Below are 23,813 nucleotides of genomic sequence, written 5' to 3'. Positions count from 1 at the left end.
GTGCTTTTAGGAACTGTTGTACAGTTTAAAATGGCAACTTTCATGTTCATGGGCACATTATTCGTTCGGATCACACATTTTTTTTGCGGACTAGAAAATACCATTGTTTAGGCCATATGCATTTGGCCACCATTTTGAGGCCCTATACTTGTCTTCAAAGAATTGGGTTGTGTAGATGGCTTTGTTACTAGAATGAAATGCAAACTAGATTGTGTGTAAGGAGAGGACACTGAGCAGCTGTTTTCACATCTGAACACTGGAGCACTATAGTGTGGGACACAAGAACACCATTTTTATTAGGGGGGCCACACAGGTGCTCCAGTGTATACTATAGGGGGGGCTACATCTGTGAAGCTTGTACAAAACAGGTAAAGTATTGAAGCTTGACAAAGAACACTAAAAAAGCTACATCTTGGAACTCTGCTAAAATAGACAATTGTACCCCACTTCCAAGCAATGTTTCATCTTTATATAGTTCTGCCATCAAATATCTGTGTGCTAATTATACCATTTTTGTTTTACATAGGGGAGAAAAGACTTGGAGGACACCCCTCATGTGAGGAGACCAGAGCCCCCCCCCTCTGGAAGAAGGTGAAATCCCCCCAACACAAGATGAGCAGGAGGAAGAAGACGTGGTGGAACTAGTTACCACAACAGGTGAGTGTCTGCGACCACAGGCTCAGATAAGAGATGGATGGCGGCATATTTTTTAGACCTAATTTATTTTGGGTTCCTCTCTTTTTAGGTGATCGTGAGGTTGTGGATGAAGATCCTTTCACATCCGAAAGTGCCCAGATCCTGATCGGGGAGATCATGGGGTGTAATTTACAATTGGAAAACATCAAGCAAAACATCAATGATGTTATTCCAAAATATAAAAACATCATTGATGTTTTGGGGCGAGTTTAAAGCCCCTCCAAATCACTTTCTTCTTTTGTCTGCTACAATGTGCGAAATGTTTTTGTGATTTTTCCCAAAGCCAAATTTGGAGGATGCACACAGTGTGCCAACATGTGCTATCTGTCATCACGGGAGATCAATGGACGCGTTTTGGGGGTGCAACCCCTTCCTCAATAATAAAGTAGCGGTGAGGAAAGGCTTTCTCCCCCAAAACACGTCCCTTCATCCCCCCTGATGGCAGATAGCACATGTTGACATTGTGAAATTTGTGTGCATCTTCCAAATTTGGCTTTGCCAGGGGTGATTTCCCCCCATCTGAACGCAATATCAAACACAGTTCCTAAATACTCATGTCTGATATTGCCTTCCAGTTCTACCAAATGTGAACTTTGTAAGATCAAGATTTGTGTCTTTCTTGTGGGTTTTACACAGGCCTGTTTTCTATAAAATGGACATTTTGATTTTGGATAATGACACCACAAAAATTGTTATACAACAAACATGTTGGTTTGTCAGAAAAACCTTTGGTAAATGCACATGTGATTGTGCAGGTAATAAAAAGATTGTTCATCAAGAATGTGTGGATTATTGTCTCAACGCTACAACACTTTTGGGGTGATGTAATTGTTGTTTTATGAGAAAATGGGGGTTATTTCCTAAGGGGAAATCCACTTTGCACTACAAGTGCAGTTGCAAGTGCACTTGTAGTGAAAAGTGTCTTTGCATTTAGTAAATAACAGCCAACAGTGCTTTGTATAAGGTTACACAATCACGACATTTTCTGGACTACACACATTTCTGTCAGGGTCAGCTAAAACAAACACAAGCAGTAAATGTCCACAAAGAAGAGCCTGGGGGGAGATGCCTGTCGAGAACTTCAAGTCCTGCAGGCTTCTCCCTGTGGCCAAATACCGCAAGGTAGCGACCAACCTCTGCTCCGGAGTGATGGCTTGCCTCATGCAGGTATCCTGCCTGCTGATATAGGGGGTCAGCAAAGCCAACAAACGGTGAAACACGGGGTCCGTCATCCTGAGAAAGTTCCTGAAATCAACAGGATTATTCTCACGGAGCAAAGGCATATGAGAGAACTGGTCACGCTGAAGCAACCAATTCTTGGTCCATGAACTCCTCCTCACCCTGTTCATGGACTGGACTTGTGTCAAGGTCAGGACCCCAACACCAAGCCCCCGCACAGCACGAACTCTACGAGGAGTACGCATACGCAACATGGCTAGAAAACGGTCGGCTGCTCAGAACGAAGTAACAGAACGCACTGAAGAACAGCAAGGCCTATGAAGAGCGACCTGAAAAACAGCAACGAGCAGGCAAGATCACACAGAAAACTCTGATACGAACTGACTGCACGCACTGAAGAGCAGATACAAACCCACAAGCACAAACTGAACGTCAGAAAACGATCTGAAAGCCACAAGTCTGAAAAAGCGCGAATCGTCTCTCACCAAACTTTTACTAACACGAGATTAGCAAAAGGAGCCCAAAGGGTGCCGCGCTTGGTTCTGAACCGCCCTTTTCTAGTCTCGTCGTACGTGGTGTACGTCACCGCGTTGTTGGCGATCGGAAATTCCGACAACTTTGTGCGACCGTGTGTAGGCAAAACAAGTTTGAGCCAACATCCGTCGGAAAAAATCCTAGGATTTTGTTGTCGGAATGTCCGAACAAAGTCCGACCGTGTGTACGGGGCATAAGGCAGTAGAGTGTTCAGCCCCATCCAGCTGCCTTTCAAAGACTGCGACAGGCTGCAGGAAGCAGGTCTAGATGCTGCACCTGTGGCTCCTGGGAACACTAATATCCCAGAATTGGACACACTTGGACTAAACGTCTAGTGTACAAGGGGCCTTAGGCTTCATGTACACGGGACGTTTTTACAACCTCTCCTTTAATGATTTAACTTAACAGATAGTAACCCACATTTAAAACGTTCGTTTTGCCACGTTTACATGCCGTGTATAGCGGCACTTTGCCGCGTTTGCATTCAGAAGAGCTTAAAAAAAATAGCCAAAAATAAAAAACTCCTGTAAACTAAACGTGGCTAAACGCGAGTTACCGTGTTTAGAAGTGTTTGGCGCTTGAAATGCCTGTAAACTCAGCTTCTGAACACTTTTTTTTGCGTTCCAAAAAATGCCTCTAAACTCAACTTCCTAGAAAGGACTATAAACGACCCTGTGTACATGGACAGATAAGATAACATAGAGGAGAGTTCAGGGGCTGTTGAAAAAAACTGCCAACTGCTCCTAAACGTTCGTCTACCAGCAGCAGTGTACATGAGGCCTTAGTGTGTTCTTCTTTACACCCATCTTTCCCTCTTTCTCTCAAAGTTGGGAGGTTTGATTATCTTTACTACTGTGGAAAAAAAACTTCCTTTTCAGTACTTTAACCACTTCCGGACCGCCGCATGATGATATACATCCTTACTTTGAAGGGGGATATCATTGTTATGGCAGCAGCTAGCTGCCATAACCCCAATATCCTCTTCTTCAGCCGGCGGTCTGGTTTCCGATAAGAGTGGTCTCTGCGGCAGAATCACCGCAAGATCACTTTTATCGGTGGCGGGAGAGGGCCCCCTCCCGTCGCGCTCCGGTGCCCTCTGCCGCTTACCGGAGCCGTTGCCAGCGGCGGAGGCGGATCTTTACCCTTGCTGGGCATGGAGACGAGTGAGGGGAAGATGGCCCCCACCCGTCTCCGTAACAATGCAGGGCAGAAGTGACATCAAAACGTCACTTCCGCCCATAGCTCTTAAAGGGCTATTTATTTTTTTAAATTACAATTTTTTTTATTGCATTTAAGTGTAAATATGAGATCTGAGGTCTTTTTAAATTCCAGATCTCATATTTAAGAGGACCTGTCATGCTTTTTTCTATTACAGGGGATGTTTACATTCCTTGTAATAGGAATAAAAGTGACACAATTTTTTTTAAAAAAAGAACAGTGTAAAAATAGAAAAATAAAAAGGTAAAATAAATAAGAAAAACATTTTTTTAAACGCGCCCCGTCCCGCCGAGCTTGCATGCAGAAGCGAACGCATACGTGAGCAGCGCCTGCATATGAAAACGAAGGTCAAACCACACATGTGAGGTATCGCCGCGATCGGTAGAGTGAGAGCAATAATTCTAGCATGGAGATTTTTAAGGGTAAATGTTTGTCACCATTCCACGAGCGGGCGCAATTTTGAAGCATGACATGTTGGGTATCAATTTACTCGGTGTAACATTATCTTTCACAATATAAAAAATTTGGGCTACCATTACTGTTGTCTTATTTCTTAATTCAAAAAAGTGTACTTTTTCTGAAAAAGTGCGGTTGTAAGACCACTGCGCAAATAAGGTGTGACAGAAAGTATTGCAACTATAGACTAGCTTCGCTAGTAGACTAGTCTACATAATGCCAATGTAAGTGTAAATGAAACAAAAATACAATTTGTACCTATGTCTGTATGGTGTGACATGTACATATACTCACTATTTTTCTGTTAAATACACTATTTCTAATTTAGAAACCCTTGCTAAAACTTACAACCACCCCTGAAGAAGGAGGCTAAAACAACTCCGAAACGCGTCGGTTGCAAGCACATTGGTATCAATACCTATATATGTACAAATACATGAATCGCATTCCTTCCATCATCTGTTATAATGTAATTGATGTTTTTGCAATGAATAAATTTGTCTATATATTATACTTTTTTCTATATGTTCTTTTCATATGTGCCTTAAAAGTCCACTAGGGGAATTTCTTTTGCTTAAATTTTCTAGCAAAAAAAAACTGTATTTAACTTGTAAACAACACATCTCAAAAAGTGGTTAATAATACAGATCTGGATCAGCCTCACCCTGTGTAGGAGGATGTGACCCTCCCAACTGCATTCTTCTCCGGTGTCAGAGACTTTCACTTTCATTTCTCTCTTCTACTGTCAGCGATGGCGTCTGCTAACCTGAGAGCTGAGCTGGAATGTTCCGTCTGTCTGAACATTTATACAGATCCTGTAAACCTGAGATGTGGACACAACTTCTGCCGGGTCTGTATTGATCGTGTGCTGAATACACAGGAGGGGTCTGGAGGATATTCCTGTCCTGAATGTAGAGAGAAGTTTCAATATCGGCCTGCACTGCACAGGAACATAACACTACGTAACATAGTGGAGAATTTCCTGTCTGCTCAGCCAGATCGGGAGGAGTCCGGGGTCTTCTGTACTTACTGTGTGGACTCTCCTGTACCTGCTGTTAGATCCTGTCTGCACTGTGAGGTTTCCCTGTGTGATAAACACCTGAGAGTCCACAAAAAGTCCCCAGAACACATCTTATGTGACCCCACCTTGTCCATGGAGAGCAGGAAATGCTCCGTCCATAAGAAGATCCTGGAGTATTACTGCACTGAGGATAATACCTGTATCTGTGTGTCCTGTAGTTTGGCTGGAGAACATCGAGGACACCAGGTGGAGATGCTGGATGAGGCTTCTGAGAAGAAGATGGAGACACTGAGGAATGTTCTGCAGAACCTTCTGATAAAGAGAGAGGAGATGGAGGAAAGAGTCCAGAGTCTGCAGGAACACAGGAGGAAAGTAGAAGAAAAAGCAACTGGTGACACCGAGAGAGTCACTGCCCTGTTTAGAGATCTCAGGAGACGTCTGGAAGACCTGGAGAAGAGAGTCCTGAGGGAAATCTCTGGGAGGGCAGAGCGGATCTCCATCTCCATCTGGGAGCTGGAAATAAAGAAGGAGGATCTGTCCAGGAAGATACGTCACATTGAGGAGCTGTGTAACATGACGGATCCACTGACTGTCTTACAGGAATCAGACACAGGTGACTTGTGTGATACTGAGGATGGAGATAATGAGGACAGAGAGAGACATGAGAAGCTCCTCCATGATGGAGGGGGTCTGGATGTGGATGGGATATCACACACATTATCTGATATAATAAGAGGGGTAAATGTATACTTCTATATACAGGGAGCTGCAGACATATTACTGGATGTAAACACAGCTGGTAATAATCTCCATATATCAGATGACAGGAAAACTGTATCCTGGTCAGATAGAAAACAGAATCGTCCAGAAACACCAGAGAGATTTCAGTATTATTCTCAGGTGTTGAGCAGTCGGAGTTTCTCCTCAGGGAGACATTACTGGGAAGTGGATGTCGGGGGATCAGATATATGGATAGTCGGGATGTGTTACCCCAGTATAGAGAGGGGAGGAAAGCAGTCACTGATTGGAAATAATAACAAGTCCTGGGGTTTGTACAGGAATGGTGATCAGTATTGGGTGAGACATGATGGTAAAGTGATCCCCTTACTCTTCAATATCTCCAGTAACAGAGTCAGGATAGATCTGGATTATGAGGTCGGACGGATCTCCTTTTATGATCTGTGTGACCCGATCCGACATCTCCACACCTTCACCACCACCTTCACTGAGCCCCTCCATGCTCTGCTATATGTTCAGAGAAGTTGTATAAAGATCTGTGGGGGGAATAGGGAATAATAGTAATAGTGAGAACTCCGCCCAGAGACTGGTGATGTCACAGGGATGGGTGGTGGGATTGGTAGAATATTCAGCCAATAGGATAAAGCAGTGGGTGGGACTTCAGTCAGTGCCCTGCAGGTTTTTGATAAATGTGAGATTGCTCCCTCTGTCACTCCCTGTGATTGGGTAGGAGATCTCTCCAGTTACTGGAGTAACAGTGAATGACATGTTCCTATTTGTCAGTAAAGAGGAGTGTTGCCCATCTATATATCTATCTATCTATCTTATAAGATTACAATATGTAGTAGAAATAAGAATATAATAAGTTTGAAGATTGTGTCGTTCTTTTTCATCATATATCGCTGTCATCATGTATGATTGATAAGTGTATCTATATTATCATATATTATACCACTTTTATAATGGATCCTAATATAATGTGTCCCCATAGAATGGATCACCAATAGAATTCTATGGGATCACTTTTATAACTAATGATTTAATATTGTATCACTTATACTGATTTTTAAGTTTTTGATTTATTTGATTTTTAGATTTAAGTCACATGATAATTGCGCAAATGTTTATCATAATAATATTTTTGCTGAAAATACAGGAAAATCATTATTATCGGATACAAATACAACATAACTTACAAAATTCCTTCTAATTCTAGAACATGAACCTGTATTGAGCTAATAAATAATAAATATTTGTAAATTTTAAATTGTGTTTTTTTTGTAAACCAGTGAGAATTGAAGGAACACAGAACTGTAAATAGGCGACTTACACTGGCCAATGGCGGCAGCCAGTTGGGATTGAGAAAAATTCTACAACACGCCCCTTTTATAGAAATCGTTCTAACGATTGACTTCTGCTGAGCAGGAACGGCCGCACACTGATTGACATTGAGCCGATCCCCGCTGAACCGGCTGAATTTCCATCCATGTATGGCCAGCTTTAGGGCTCATTCACACTAGGGGCAGGGACTGACACTCCTTCGAAAAGTGGTCCATACTCAGATCACTTTTCAGAGGTGTTTGACAATATCTCACCTCCTCACCACCCCTTTTAACCCCATAAAGCAACGCCACCACCCTGCAACTGTGTGCATTACACATGGATATGGGGTGGTTGCAGAGTGGTCCTATCTACTGTAGAGTCCGGAGGGAAGGGTTCCTCTGGGCATGACTGACCTGGAAGCTGCAATCGGAATCATGTGATGGAAACCAGATCCTATGAAATCTATGAATGGGTCATGTTTGGTGGGTGGTGGCATCTGCCGAATGCAATAAAGGGGTACCTGCTTTGCTTCATGGCCACAACATGTGTACACCCCTGACTGCTGAATCTGCAGCTAAAGGGGGAGCAGTTTTGGGCTCAACCAGGGGGTTATACCACCCCCCAACTGCTAGTGTGAAGGATTCTCATGTATGTTGGTGCACCACAGACAGCCAATCATAAGCTGAGGAGACATTCCTCGCCCTGCAGCTGCACATATACATGTCCCTTGAAGCACATGGTGGAGGGGGATAAGTGGATATGGGGAGATCAGAGGAAACGGGGTGATGAAAGCCCATGGAGGATCAGAAGAGATGTCAGAGATCTGCAGAGGGGGGAGGACACTAACTGCAGCCAATAGAAAATAGGAATGGTGCTAGCTGCGGGGGGTTGGGGGGGCACTCACTTTTGATCAGCTACTGTATTATTCTACTCACCAGAGTCTGGGGGTCACTTCTGGTATAAGTTGAAGGTTAGAAATAGAAATGTTTGAGGCACTAAGGACTTTCATGGTACCATTGAACTTACAACACTAAATACAGTGTAAAATCATAATGTTTATTGCAAAAGTTATATAAATTCATTAATAAATACATCACACACCAGCGACAAAATGTAATAATTAAATTAAATGAAAAAAAACTAAATTAAACCCATTCAAAGACTGGATGTCTTCATATAGTCCCCCACAAATGTAAGGAACCTATAATAGATGTTAGTCCAGCCCTCGTGCCGACATGTTTCGCGGGGTAACCGCTTCCTCAGGAGTTTTAGAAGGATATAATCTGCAGAGCACAAGACATAAATAATAGCACACCAAGAAAACATGTATAGACATACAGTATGTACCCATGTATACACGTATGATAAAATACACATACACATGCCCACACAAGATACTCATATGGCCAATGAAAACAGGAGAAGGAAGGGCAACACTCACCTGAAAATTCACACAGACCCATCCAGGAAGGGAACGCCACATATGGTGGTCTCCCCAGTCAGTGTGGAAGCCAGGTAAGGTGAGGGCTGGTAAGCTCTGTTTAATATATGTATTTCTTAATATTATAGCATTGTAAGGGTAGCCAACCAGACATTGTATATAGTGTACAAAGTACTCTATATAAAAACACCAAGGAGATGTAAGAATCCTAAAATATTGTACACTGGCGGTGCGTGATGAAAGAAATAGGAATCCTTCAAAAATACTAGCTTGGAATCAAACCTATATAGATAAGTAGAGAGAAATCATTAGAGATGGGCCAAACCAGAGCTCCTGAACAGGGGAAAGTTCTAACCCAAATGGTGAACCCTATTGAAGTCTATGGAAGCCGATCATGAAAAATCAAAAGACCCCATTTTAAAGGCTCATATGCAAGTAATTGGCCATAAAAGGGGTATGGGGGCCCGGGTACTGCCCTGGGGGACATGTATCAATTTAAAAATAATTTTTAAAGTGCAACAATAACCTCTAGCAACCAATCAGTGAGCAATATAGATGTAAAGCAATCTCTAGCAACCAATCAACAAGCAGAAGTCATGTGCTGTAGCTGTTAGAGAAATTATACTTTAAATGTCAGGTTATTAAAGACGCCATTTTGTTATCATGGCTTAGAAATAAACTATAGACTAGTGATAATATGGAGTCAGCAATATATATACTCAGCAATATAAAAAGCTTACATCTGCAGTTTTTTGAATATATCCTGTATTTTTGTGTTGGCTTGGGGAGTTTTCAGGTCAGTATCCTGTAACCATTGTTAGATGAAGATAAAGTCTGTAACAGACACTTCCACCTTTCCTGTTGTGTCCAGAATAAAGTTGAAAATACATGAGACTGGGCATGTTTTAAGACAGGAAAGGGGGGTGTCCAGGGCTTATAAAAAAGACATGTACCACAGTATTTTCCTTAGAAATGACGATGACAGCATGAAGATGTAATGCAATTCATTACTCTTGCATATGCAATAAATATTACCTTGATGCCCGAGGACGGTCTGAGACGGTGAATTATTTCCCTAACAATTTGGTCTTTCGAGCCGGGAGTCCAATTTCCCCGAGACGCACTGGCCAACTCAGTGACCGATGACCGGCAAAACTGTAAGTCCTCCGTCTTAAATTAGACGTTAAAAGGAGGCCGGTCCGCTGAACTAGTGCCTCCCGGGCAGCGACTTTCCGGATCAGCACAAGAGACCGCTCTCGGGACAAGGTAAGATTTTTATTTTTATTTTATTATTAACCTTTTGTGTTAGACTTGATTAGGAATTTGATGAATAAGGGATTTGAGTACATACATACAATATAGAGATTGATCGAATGTTTATCTGTTTCTGTCCTATCTGCTTTACTCTTGTTGAGGGGAAATAAGTGGTCACGTATTCCCCGTATAGATCCGTCTGCGGCCATCCTGGATGGGCAGACCTAGTGACTAGCCATTTTGGGAAGACGCGCTCAGGGCGACCTGGCGGCAGTCGAGCACTGCGGGTGTTCTCTCTTGTGTGTTCTTGTTTGTTTCTTCTGGTTAATTGTCATTTGATATAGGGGTATGGTCCCATACTAATATCCGGGTGCAGATAAAGGAAATTTGTCGATTGGATCTTAGATCCAGACAGCCTTGTAAACTGCAGAAAATCCCTTGGGGACACATAAATACTCCTAGATCAAAACCTAAAGAACCCCCTGTTGATACAAGGGTGTGGCCTGATAGATTTCTAGGCATATAAATACCCTTGGATCAAAAATACTTCCAGATAAAGAACCCCCCGTTGATACAAGGGTGTGGCCTGATAGCTTTCCAGGCATATAAATACCCTTGTATCAAAAATACTTCCAGATAAAGAACCCCCCCCCCGATACAAGGGTGTGGCCTGATAGATTTCCAGGTAACAAACAGAGGACATTTGGCGGACCGCAGTGTTCATGCCAGCCTCATATGTTGTATTAATCCTGAGCAGGCACATAAATACCCTTGGATCAAGGACTGAAATATTAAATGTTTTGATAGGATGAAAGAACAGTCGGAAGAAATTAGTCTCCTTGTAATTCTGTAAATGCTCTCTACAAGTTAGTGAAGTATTAAGTAATGATGAAAGAACAGTCAGGAGAACTCAGTCTCCTCGTAATTCTGTAATTCTCTAAGAAACCAGTGTTTTAGCAATACACAAGATCAGTAATCTAGAAGTGATATATCATGACTAGAAAGTCTGTGAGTGATTGCAAGTGATAAGATACTGTGTGCGTGTGTTGTGTCATTGTGAGAAGACATTAACAAAAAAGAGCTCCGTGTGCACGATAAACAAAATAGGTATGATCCATGGAAAATCTGTTGATATGAATGAAGATGTTAAGTATATGTGTAGTCTAGACAAAGAGAATGTGACATTTCTTAAAATGTGGAAAACAAAGTATGATTTTGATGCGTTTTTAAATAAGGATTGTTTTGTAATACTGTGTAGAAAGCTTAAAAATTATGCCGGAACAAAAATAAGAAAACAGAAGAAATTAGGCCTTCCCCAGGCAAAGAAATGGCTTGAGGAGGCTAACCATAGGTTAAATTCAGAAAACTATAAAAAGACTATGTTTTTGAACAAAGAGGAGGACAATAAAATGACCGTCCTCTGAAGTTTAGTTCAGCAAGTATTGACTGAACAAAACGTAACAAACCAAATGCAACCTGACTCTCCACTGCTTGTTGTTCCACCGTGGTCACCTGGGTCACCCACAGATGCAACCGATTCTCTTATGGCTGCAGCTAAACCCCCTCTCAAGATGACCCTTGCTGTCCAGAGGAGTCCACAAGGGACCCCCTTTACAGCAACTGTTACAAAATTTTTCGGGGACCTGGTGAACCAATTGATATCCCCCTCAGCAGGGGAACAAACAGAATGTGGAGAGGAAGAATTTCCACTAATTGAAGTTCCCAACCCTAGGGCAGGACAAAATGTAGGAGGTATAGTAGTCCCCAACACTATTGATGGTCTATCGCCCCTGGACCCCCGAGGATGTTAAAAAAACTACTGAAGGGGTACCACATCCCAAGGTCAACATAGCTCAAATCAGGGATGGTATCATGGGAATGATTGCTAACTATCATCTTAATGTGAGGGAAATAGAGCAGGTCATCAGACAGATCCTGGGTCCCGACTGGCATCATGTAGTGGGAGATTGGAGTGGATTAAACAATCAGGGAGTTGTGTTACCTCATGATGATGCAGCACTAGAAAACAGGAGAATGCTCTTATAACAAGGATAGAGAATAGATGGATATGTTGAGCCGACTGGTCCATTATAAATTAGCGTGTGCAGGGAGAAGAGGAAACAGTGGACAATTTAATTGTTAGGATGAGGGAGAGTTTCAATAATCACTCTGGAATAGAAGTCCCAGTAAATCAAGAAAAACGATAGCCCATATGAGCAACAGCTAAAGGATGCAATCTTCAAGGGGCTGCTTGCCCCTATATCAAGTTTGTTACCAAACACATGATCAACCATAGGAGCTGCAGACTTCAGGAGCTGATTGAGTATGCGAGGCATGCTGAACGGCACTTCCAATCAAAAAAGAGAGTAAAGAAAGGGAAAGTGCTTATGTAGGTGAAGGTAATGATGTGTATATCATTGAGAAGGAGAACAGAAGGATGGGAAACACTCGAACAAGGCCCCGCATTCAAGATTATGAGTGGAAAAAGAAGAGAGGGGAGTGTTTCCTGTGAGATAAAAGAGGTCACTTGGCAAAAGAATGTAGGTCAAAACAGAGAGGAAGAAGCATGACTAGAAGATGTTGGTATGTCTGCAGAGAGAGAGATATAGAAGAAAATGATGAGAAAGAATCTGAAATTTTGGATGTGTGCACTGTTGAAACTTGTTTGCATGCTAAAGTCAAGTCAGAAATAATCTTGGTTGTGAAGGGTAGATGGCTAACATTTCTCTGTGATACTGGGGCTTGTAGGACCCTAATACACCCGCTGGATATGAAAAAGGTAAAGAAAAAAGTGTAGTATATGTAAAATCTGCAAATTGGGTTGATGCACCAGGAGGTCATGTCTGAAGGCCTTACTGTGGAAGATCCACAGACAGGTAAAAAGGATCAGTTTGGGGGCGTGGCCAAGACCGGCATGTGAGAAGAAGTGTGTCTCACAGCTCCTCTCCAGCACAGCTCACCGATCCTCTCCCAGCAGCGATCCAGAGCTAAAAAATGGCTATCCAGCTGGCTACCGACCCACTTACCCTCCTGGATCAACCACCGGCTCTGTGTACCCGGGGGAAAGCAAAAAAAAAAGGAGGAAGAAATGATCTCCGAAATCCAAGATGGCGCCGCCACGGCCCTGGCACAGCGCACACCGCGAGGTACTGAGAAGTCCAGAGAGGCAGCTAATAAGAAGGCCCAGAAGCTACAGGGTAAGGAGTACTCAAGGGACATGTTATACTATGCCCAAAAGCTGGGGGGGCCCCAGGATCAAAGCGCAGGGGGTTCTGCTGAACTGTCTCATGCTGAGGATCACAGGCCAGGAGAGCTGAGTTCACTGCACACTGACATGCAGGGAGAAACAGACGCTGCTGCTGAGCGGCCCTCCTCACTCCACATAGACACTGATACAGAAGAGTCTGAACAACCAACTTTAGCTGATATACTCAGGGCTGTGCATGTCTGCACAGCGTCTGTGAACACTCTTAAAGAGCAATTTGGTGGGCTGAGAGAGGATGTATCCCTGTTGAGACAGGATCTGCAAAAGATTAGAGAGCGTACAACTGCAGTGGAAAGCAGAGTGAGTGACATTGAAGACCAACTCCCGCCAGTTGCTCGGGAGGCACATGCGGCCTATCAACTTGCTAAAGACACTAACAATAGAGCAAATGATATGGAAAATCGCTTGAGACGCAATAACATACGCATTATAGGTCTGCCAGAGAAAACGGAAGGAAGAGATGTTACAACATTTGTAGAAAACTGGCTAGTCGTGATATTTGGAAGAGAAATCTTTTCTCCATTCTTTACTGTGGAGAGGGCACATCGCACGCCAGGCCACCCACTACAACCGGGAGCCCCCCCCCAGACCCATCCTTGCCCGGCTTATGCATCACCGGGACAGAGAAGCAGTTCTAAGGCATGCACGGGAGAAAGCTAATGTCCAGGTGAATGGGGTCAGAGTGTCGTTTTACCCCGACTTCTCAGCTGAGGTCCAAAAATGCAGAGCTAAATTCTCAGATGTGAAAAGGCGCCTAAGAGCTCTGCAGCTTCCCTATGCTATGCTGTACCCGGCCAAGCTTAGAGTCACCGCCGACAGACAGGCCCATTTCTTTGAATCAGCACAAGATGCAGCCATGTGGTTGGACCGCAACGAACAGGCCTTAAGACGCCGAGCCAGAGAAGAAGGAGACGACCCCGCCTGATGTATACCGAGGAGGATGACTTCTGGAGAACTATACTGCTGAATCACAGTGAGATTGTTTGCAGCTCACTTATTGTCCTTTGAATACCGCGGACATTCCCCTCTTGATCCTGCAGTGTTTACTACCCATATTCCTTTGCCTGGGGGAATGTTTTTGCCTTATGCTGCTGGGAGCCTTGATATTGCTACGCGATCAGTGAGCTATCTTGTGAAGTAGGCAAGAGCAAATGCATTCTTTCCAAGTGAGAGATAAATCGAGAAGGCCATGTTGGCTTTGGTTTCAATACCATTTATATGGGCTTGTCCGGTTGACAGCCTGGCTCGTGGTTTTGGTTGTTTTTTTACTACCACAGTTTTTTTACTCATACCGAGAAATTTGCCACCGGGGAGATCTTTATTGGAAGTACCGCACTTTACTAACTTTCATCACGTGGTCATTGAAGTTAAAATCAAGCTTGAATTTCCTGGCTGGAAACAACGTGAGAAGACAAAGACCCCAGCAATTTCTCTGGGGGAAGTTCCCCCAACCCCTTTTGCCCCTGTTGATTCAGGTATATCAGGGGGAAATCTGAACGAGACTCTTAAGTGGTCCCAACCCCTGAAGTCACGCTTAGTTTTGCCCAATGGTTGAACTGCCAATAATTTCCTGGAATGTGAGAGGTTTGAGAGCCCCCCTTAAATGTATGATGATTTCCACATGTTTGAAAAAATACCACCCTATGATTTTATGCATGCAGGAGACCCATTTAACGGCCGAAACCAAGTGCTGTCTCAAGTATGCATGGGTGGGGAAAGCATATCACTCCACTCACACCTCGTACTCAAGGGGGGTGAGTGTAGTGATCCATAACTCTGTAGATTTTCAGGAATTTGATGTATGCGTAGATGATGAGGGACGATATATCTTTTTACATTGCAGAATTGGAAAGCTGAACTGTATATTGGCTTGTGTGTACGTGCCCCCGCCGTTTACAGCGGCTGTTCTCCGGTTATTGATAACTTATTTGGAGGGCCGACCGGATTTGCCGTTGCTGATAGTGGGGGACTTCAATTGCTGGTTGGGTCCCTCCGTGGACAGGCACCCCAGTTTGGGGGCCCCTGTTGCACGGAGAGACTCTCCATTGCTTAGATTGCTTAATGAGGTTGGGTGGGTAGATATATGGAGACTAAGGAATCCGAATGAAAGACAGTTCTCCTGTTTCTCTAAGACCCACGGGACGTTGTCTAGAATTGATTTGGCTGTGGGTAACCTCGCCATGCTCCCATCCATCTCAGAAGTGCTGTATAAGCCCCGTAGTGTCTCAGACCACTCACATTTAGTGATTAGCCTGATTATATCCCCGAAATCTGGGCTCCCTAGAGTCCCATGGAAATTTAACGCCTTTTGGCTAAAACTATTTCTAACTCACGGAGAGATAAAGCGGAGCATGGGGGAATTTTTGAACGCCCGGGAATTTTTACAGTCCCCGATGGAACAGTGGGACGCTTTTAAGGCCTATATGAGAGGGTTGCTCATTTCAGAAATAGGCACGGTAAAGAAGAACTCATCAGAGCATAAGGAGGAACTTGAAAGACAGGTAGGGGCCCTGGAGGAGTCCTATGTGCGTACCCCGACTGACTCCGCCAGAGAGGCATGGCAGTCGGCTCAATCTGCTTATGAGCGGCTGCTGTCCTCAACGGCGGAGAAAAAGCTATTCTTCTCCAGGCTGGCGTTCTATGAAGAGGGAGAAAGTACTGGGCGTCTCCTGGCGAGGATAGCCAACTCCCAACAGCGCTCACCGGCAATAGGAGCCATTAAAACATCTGAGGGTAGGTTAGTGAGCTCCCCTGACCTTATATTGGTAGAATTGGCTAAATTCTATGAGGGTCTATACCTTCCAATGGGGCAATATACCCCGGAGGAACTAATGGACTATCTACAGGACATTGACTTCCCACACCTCACCAATAGCCAAAGGGAGGCTCTGGATGCCCCCCTCACTTTAGACGAACTACAGACGGCTTTGGCGGCATTCCCTAATTGTAAGGCCCCCGGGGCGGACGGGATACCTATAGAGATCTATAAACAATACGCGGAAATACTTTTGCCTAAATTGCTAATGGTTTTTAATGCGGCTCGGGAGAAACGGAGGCTGCCCCCCTCTATGACCACGGCGAATATAGTACTCATACTGAAACCGGTAAAGGACCTGACAGACCCTGGTTCATATAGGCCCATATCCTTACTACAGAGTGATATTAAACTTCTAGCCAAGGTCCTCGCGATGAGATTGAACGGCGCCATCACAAGTATTATTCACCCGGACCAGGCAGGGTTCATGCCCAATAAGTCTACGGCGGTTAACCTGAGAAGGCTCTATCTTAATATGCAATCTGCGGCTGACAATGTGGGGCAAAGGGCTTTGCTATCACTGGACGCTATGAAGGCCTTTGATAGCGTTGAGTGGGAGTACTTGTGGGGAGTCCTTGAGAGTTTCGGGTTCGGAGAAGTATTTATATCATGGGTGCGCCTGTTGTACCACAACCCGCAAGTGGCTATTCGGGCATCGGGAGCTATGTCCCACACCTTTAATTTAGGGAGAGGCACGAGGCAGGGGTGTCCTTTGTCACCCCTGCTTTTTGCATTAGCCATAGAACCCCTAGCGATTAAAGTAAGGACTAACCCTGATATTGTCGGATTTCGATACGGAGACAAGCAGGAAAAATTGATGCTATATGCGGACGATACCATGATCCTGCTTGGAGACGTAGACAAATCTCTTACAGAAGCCATGACCACCATAGTGGAGTTCGGCAGGTATTCGGGACTCCAGATTAACTGGACCAAATCCTCTCTGATGCTTATTGATGAAGGGGGGGGCCCCCCCGACAATAACATGGTGCCACTGACTACTTCGTTCAGATACCTGGGGATCCAGGTGACACCTAGGATCAGAGATTACGCTAGATTAAATATTTCCCCACTGCTACAAAAATTTAGAGAACGGATTAAAACATGGAATTCGCTCTGTCTGTCGGTTGCAGGCAGGGTGAATCTGATAAAAATGATTTTAATGCCCCAACTTTTATACGTACTTCATAACGCACCCATGGTAGTGACCTTAAAGACGTTCAGAATTATCAATTCCCTCTTTAGATTACTTATATGGAAAGGCCGTGCACCCAGGATTAAACTTGAACATTTCCAGCGTCCTAAAGATGAGGGTGGGCTTGCCCTTCCCAATCCCTGGCTCTACTATGTAGCTGCGCAGCTGCAGCAATTAATAGGTTTAATGCACACAAACACAGAGAAAGAGAGAATTACGTGTAGTTCCTCTGAACTGGTGATGCTGCACACAGTAAAAAGAGACTCTGTCCCGATGGCTTTGGAGGCGTTGGATTTTGCTAAGTCAAATAAGCAATACCCGACCTATGATCTAATTCATAAAATCTGGTCCAAGACCAAATATATACAGGGAGTGACAGGGTACACAGATTACAGTCCAACATGGTTTAATGCTACGTACCCAGAAATAGCCAAGATACAACATGGGGCGAAGTGGAGGAGATATGGAGTGCTATATATTAGACAGATTTTTCAGAATGGGAAAATTCACACATTTGAGGCTCTACAGGGGATCTTTGGGTTACCACAGTCTATGCAGTTTTTTTACATGCAATTGAAACATGCTGTGGTGGCTCAGAGTAAATCCTCAGACTGGATCACCTCACCCACACCTTTGTTTAATCTGATTGCAGGGGTTACCAACACTAAGGGTTTTATTTCTAAATGTTACAGTATGCTACTACAGAGCTTTCGAAGTAAACATCCTTTAGGTATGCTGACAAAATGGGAGAAGGATGTTGGCCCTCTTGATGGAGATCAATGGGAGGAGGTGTTGCAGGCGGTACCTACTTGCTCTCTAAATGTTACGCAGAGATTAACACAACTATATATCATTCTTAGAGTATACTATACCCCCCATAGACTGCATGGTATGGGCCTTCGGCCCACCCCACTCTGTACCAGATGTAAAAGGGAACATGGGGACCTGATCCACCTACTGTGGAGGTGCCCAAAGCTCCACCTCTATTGGAAGGGGGTGGTGGACACCGTTAACAGGGTATTTCAGGTTACGATGCCCACTGATCCAAAACACTGCTTGCTTAATGTAATAGATGAGCTGGGATGGGAGGAAAGTACTAGAGTGGCAATTACTAGAGTTATGTTTATGGCACAGAAACTAATAATGACACATTGGATATCAGAAGAGCCTCCTGCTCATAAAGAGTGGATTAATGCTATAGGGGAACTGTTGCGGAAGGAAAAAATAATTTACCAACACAGAGGTTGCCCACAGAAGTTTGAGAAAATATGGGGATCTTGGCTAAATGTCCCTGGGCTTGCCCCGGTGGATTTGGTTGTGGGCAGATTGTTGGGTATGGGTATGTGAGATATCATATGTCATATTGTTGAAACCATTTCTTCCTGTTATATATACCCGTATATAACTTGCTTCTTTTCATATCTATTGTGAGAACGCTGGGGGATGTTAACTAATTATTTAATAAAAGAAATAATATATTAAAAAAAACAATAAAAAAAAAAGAATAATAAAAAAAAAAAAATATATATATAAAATAAAATAAAAAAGAAAATAGAAGGGGGTACTAAGGTGTTCACAAGCCAAGTAGATAGATTATTCAATGACTCAGGAAATGCTAGATTATCTATACAAACTGCGGTGCATGCATTTATGATGTTACTCAAGGTAAATTGTTATATTGAATACAAATGTAATGTCGGTATGTTTTTCTATATGTTTTTTCTCAATAAAAACTTGTTTTTGGATAAAAAATTAAAAAAAAAAAGGATCAGTGTAAAATTGTCATTTTGACTAAATGTCCTGTTAATTTGTTGGGTAGAGACATGTTGCACGCTCTTGATATTTCTGTCGTACCAGTGGAGGGAGGTCTCAAAGCCCATCGGCTGTGTGAAAAACAAATCACAGCCGTGGATAATGAGCCCTGATACTGGTACAGCCTGGAATTTGCAAACTGAGGGATTAAATATACCCAAAACCCTGGCAGAAATAATTGACGAAGAGTCTGTGAGGAAAAGGTACAAGGTCCAGACAAACCTCTATTGCACCATGTATTACAAAAAGACCTCTGGGCCCGATAAGTCCTATGAGAAACAGTTAATGAGTCTCACTAACACTGAAGTTCTCTTAAAATGCCTGTACTGTGATAAGGAAGGAAATAGCGTGGCTACTTGTCTTCTACCACAGCCTATTCTGCAAATATACAGGCAGGATACTGTACCTTGTGTTTCGGTCACCCAGAATTCCAAGGTATCATGGCATGAGCTAGGAGAATTTATCACGAACTGGGTCCAACTGACAGATGAGAAACTAAAATCCAGAGGGGTTCAGAGGTATAGGAGGCATAGGGGAGAGAAAGATGGGTGGAGACTCGTGCAGGATTTACAGTCAATAGGGTCAATAGGGCCGTATTACCGAGGGCCCCGGTGGTCCCAGACATGCATGTTCTCCTGAACGAGTTCTACCCAGAGAACAAGGTATTTTCTGTTATCGATATCAGTAATGCTTCTTTTCCATTCCCTTACACAAAGACAGTCAGTTCTGGGTTGCATTTAGGTACACGGAAAAAAAAAAAAAAAAAAGGAGGTACACATACACTAGGTTATCCCAGGGATATTGTGAAAGTCCAACTACCTTCTCACAAAGAATGTCTAATAATTTGTCTCGGTTTGTACCTCCCAGTGTGAGTTAAATTCTCTTGTATGTGGATGACATTCTGGTAGTAATGTATGTAAAATTACCTTGGTTCTGATGCATTTCCTCGCAGACCAAGGTCAGAAGGTCAGCAAAGACTAATTACAATTGTGGAAAGAAAAGGTGAAATACCTGGGTTACATTTTATCTCAAGAAGGTAGACTTTTGCATGAGATCCGAAAAGAGGCCATCCTTCAAGTTCCCAAATCACATACCAAAAAAAGAAATGATGTCATTTCTTGGCATGGCAAATGTCTGTAGAGCATGGATAGCAAATTATGCTACGGAGGTGGAGCCTCTTTCTGATCTCATCTATGGTTCGCTAATGGCTGCAAAAGATTCCATTCAGTGGAATGTGCAAGCAGAGGATGCATTTACGAAGGTAAAGCACCTCATTGTGGGTTCTCACTGATGTTCCCTTTCTAGATGCTGAAATTACCTTTTGTATTGATGGGTCTTGTAAAAAGGACGATAAAGGGGTAAATCAAACAGCATACGCTATAGTAACACATGACCAGGTCATTGAAGCCAGACCCCTTCCCAGTTCTACACAACAAGCTGAAATTATTGCCCTATTCAGGGCCTGTAGTCGAGGGGAAGGGAAGAAAATAAATATTTATACAGACAGCCAATATGCTTTTTCTACTATACACATATTTGCCCAGCAATGGAAAAATAGGGGTATGATTACGTCCACAGGTAAACCAATCTCACATAGAGATCTTATCCTGGCCCTTCTAGAAAATGTACAGAAATCAACACAAGTGGCTATTTGTGAATGTACAGCACACAGAAAGGGAACAGATCCAATTACTCTAGGAAATGTACTAACAGACAAAGACCGCAAGGGAAGCTGCTACAGGACCGCAAAAAAACACACATATACTATACAGGTCCCCAAGAAAATGATGAGGTACGGAAAGCTATTGATAAAACATGGTTATCAGAAATGCAGAAAACATCACCGGCAGGTGAAAAACAAAAGTGGTTATCTAAAGGGGCTACGCTGGTCAATGGTATATACACAAGTACAGAAGGTAAACCCATCTTACCTACATCACTGTTTAGATATGCTGTGTTATTGAGCCATGGGCAAGCCCATATCACAAAAGGAGGGATGGTGCAGGTGATCAACAAGGTGTTCACAACATATGGGTTTACGACTCTAGAAACTTTTGCCTTACATATCCGCTTTGTACCAGATACCATGCTCAAGGTGCTCTAAGACCCTTAAGAGGTCATTTCCCACAACCCTCTTATCCCTTTCACACGATATGCATGGATTTTATGATTATTGTTGTTTATAAAGTGGGTGGAAGCTTTTCCTGACACACCCAAATGGGCAGTCAGTAGCCAAAGTACTTATTAAAGAGGTGATTCCACTTCATGGGATTCCCTCTGTGATTTACAGTGACAACGGCTCCCATTTTGTAAACCGAACAATACAACAAAATGGTAAATGGTACAATATTGACCTAAAAAAAAACACTGTGTCTACCACCCACAATCTGTGGGCACAGTGGAGAGACACAATGGTACCTTAAAGAGTAAACTAAGAAAATTTTTGGAGGAAACAGGGAAAAATAAATGGGTTTAGTGTTTGCCAATGGCATTGTTGAGTATAAGAATTACCCCTACTGCTAAAGGACTAACACCGTATGAAAAGCTGTATTGTAAACCTTATTATATTCCACAACTAGCCACCGTTCCTCTCCCTGAAGAGGAAATAGACTTGACTTGTATAATAAGAATGTTTTCATAAAATATAACTGGGTCAGAATGTGTAAATGAGAAAAAGAGCTACCCTAAGACTAAAATGCAAAGTATACCCCCATCAGTACAAGCATTACCAGGAAATTTTACTTGTTTCTCTAACAATGACAGTAATGGTACAAATGTTGCCACCCTATCCCCTGAATACTGTGCAACTACAACCCTTACTACAGACATTAAGTACCAACTAAAATGGTTTCAGGAACAAAAACAGCAATTGGCTGATGTTTGGTGTTTGTGTGGAGATAAGAGACTAAGACCCAGACTACCACCTAGATGGGAGGGTAGTTGTGCCCTTACCCGATTGCTGCTTCCCTTTTATATAGTTCCTATGAGTGATAAATCAATGAAACTACCAGGTAAATACTTTTTTAAACGAATTAAGCGAGAAACACCACAAGGATCATTTGACAACCGAGTGTATATAGGTGTTCCACGAGGAGTTCCAGATGAAATTAAAGCGCAGAATCAAATAACAGCCGGACTCACCTCACTCTTCATATGAGTCCAGCCCAACAAGAAGGTCGACTGGATAAACTACATCTACTACAACCAGCAGAGGTTTGTGAATTACACCAGAGATGCTATTAAAGGCATAGCAGCACAATTGGACGCCACCTCTTTGACAGCGTGGCAGAACTGTATAGTGTTGGATATGTTGCTGGCAGAAAGGGGCAGGGTATGCAAAATGTTCGGCACCTTCTGCTGCACTTTTATTCCAAACAATACGGCACCTGATGGAAGTATCACCAAAGCCTTACAAGGCCTACAAATGCTATCTGAAGAATTAGCTGAGAACTCTGGTGTAGAGAACCCCCTGACGAGACTATTTGAAAAATGGTTTGGTAAGCGGGGTTATCTTGTAAAAAGTTTGCTTATCTCTATTGTCATGGCAACCGCAGTTCTTACATTGTGTGTGGATGTTGCTGCATTCCCTGTATTAGGGGAATTCTTCAAAGACTGATTGACACATCTTTAACAAAAACTATGCTCCTCCAGAGCGACACGGAACTATACTCGGAACCTGATGATGAATTTACAACTCTCGCTAAGGACTTATCTGTCTAAATGATAATACCTGGTAAAATGAAAAACCTGGATATTTGAATTATTGACATTATTAGTATAAAAGGGGGGAGATGTTAGAGAAATTATACTTTAAATGTCAGTTATGAAAGACGCCATTTTGTTATCATGGCTTAGAAATAAACTATAGACTAGTGATAATATGGAGTCAGCAATATATATACTCAGCAATATAAAAAGCTTACATCTGCAGTTTTTTGAATATATCCTGTATTTTTGTGTTGGCTTGGGGAGTTTTCAAGTCAGTATCCTGTAACCATTGTTAGATGAAGATAACAGTCTGTAACAGACACTTCCACCTTTCCTGTTGTGTCCAGAATAAAGTTGAAAATACATGAGACTGGGCATGTTTTAAGACAGGAAAGGGGGGTGTCCAGGGCTTATAAAAAAGACATGTACCACAGTATTTTCCTTAGAAATGACGATGACAGCATGAAGATGTAATGCAATTCATTTCTCTTGCATATGCAATAAATATTACCTTGATGCCCGAGGACGGTCTGAGACGGTGAATTATTTTCCTAACAGTAGCCTCTAGCAAATAATCAGTGAGCACTGAGCAATAATGTGTGCTGTAACCTCTAGCAGCCAGTAAGTGAGCGGTAATGATACACTGTAACCTCTGGCAACCAATCGCAATTGCTGCCTGATATGATTCAGTAAACAGATTTTGAGTCTAGCTCTAGCTGCTATTTATTGTATGTCTCAGAGCAGGTGGAAAGTGAAACTGCATGGGGGGGCCCAAGAAAATGTTTGCCCAGGGTCCAACCAATATTAAAGACGGCCCTGGCAACAAGACCAATCACTTGGCTGTTGCACGCAGGCTCTGTACATCTGTTTTGTGGATCTCTCATAAATTCTATATACACTACACACTCAATTTTATATGTACATGTACCCCAAAATGTGTATGATCAGAAGATATTATTATCATCTCTCTGCAACTAATATTTCAGTTTTTATAAGAGATCAAATAGATTCCTTTGATCTATGACATAAATCAATTGATGGTAGACAGGTCGGGGCCTTCTGGGTGTAATGGCCTAGTCCCCTGTTGGACTTGTAGACAAAATTACTAGGACTTCCCTTTGAGACTCATGGAAGTGATAATTCATTTATCCTAATCTA

The 23,813-nt window shown here is 42.9% G+C and overlaps 1 protein-coding gene across 1 annotated transcript; it reads left to right on the top strand.

Moving 5' to 3' along the window:
• The first annotated feature begins 4,823 nt into the window (after window positions 1-4,823).
• LOC141133672 (E3 ubiquitin-protein ligase TRIM39-like) lies at window positions 4,824-7,081 on the top strand. The gene has a single exon (XM_073623169.1). The coding sequence runs from the start codon at window positions 4,835-4,837 to the stop codon at window positions 6,398-6,400; it is 1,566 nt and encodes a 521-aa protein (XP_073479270.1). The 5' UTR covers window positions 4,824-4,834; the 3' UTR covers window positions 6,401-7,081.
• Window positions 7,082-23,813: the final 16,732 nt, after the last annotated feature.

This window comes from Aquarana catesbeiana, linkage group LG03 (genome assembly GCF_042186555.1).
Source record: "Aquarana catesbeiana isolate 2022-GZ linkage group LG03, ASM4218655v1, whole genome shotgun sequence".
Lineage (NCBI taxonomy): Eukaryota > Metazoa > Chordata > Amphibia > Anura > Ranidae > Aquarana > Aquarana catesbeiana.
This window is presented reverse-complemented; position numbering and strand designations above follow the sequence as displayed.

Coding starts and splice junctions, on each gene's coding strand:
- LOC141133672 (XM_073623169.1), top strand. CDS start 4,835: ATGGCGTCTGCTAACCTGAGAGCTGAGCTGGAATGTTCCGTCTGTCTG.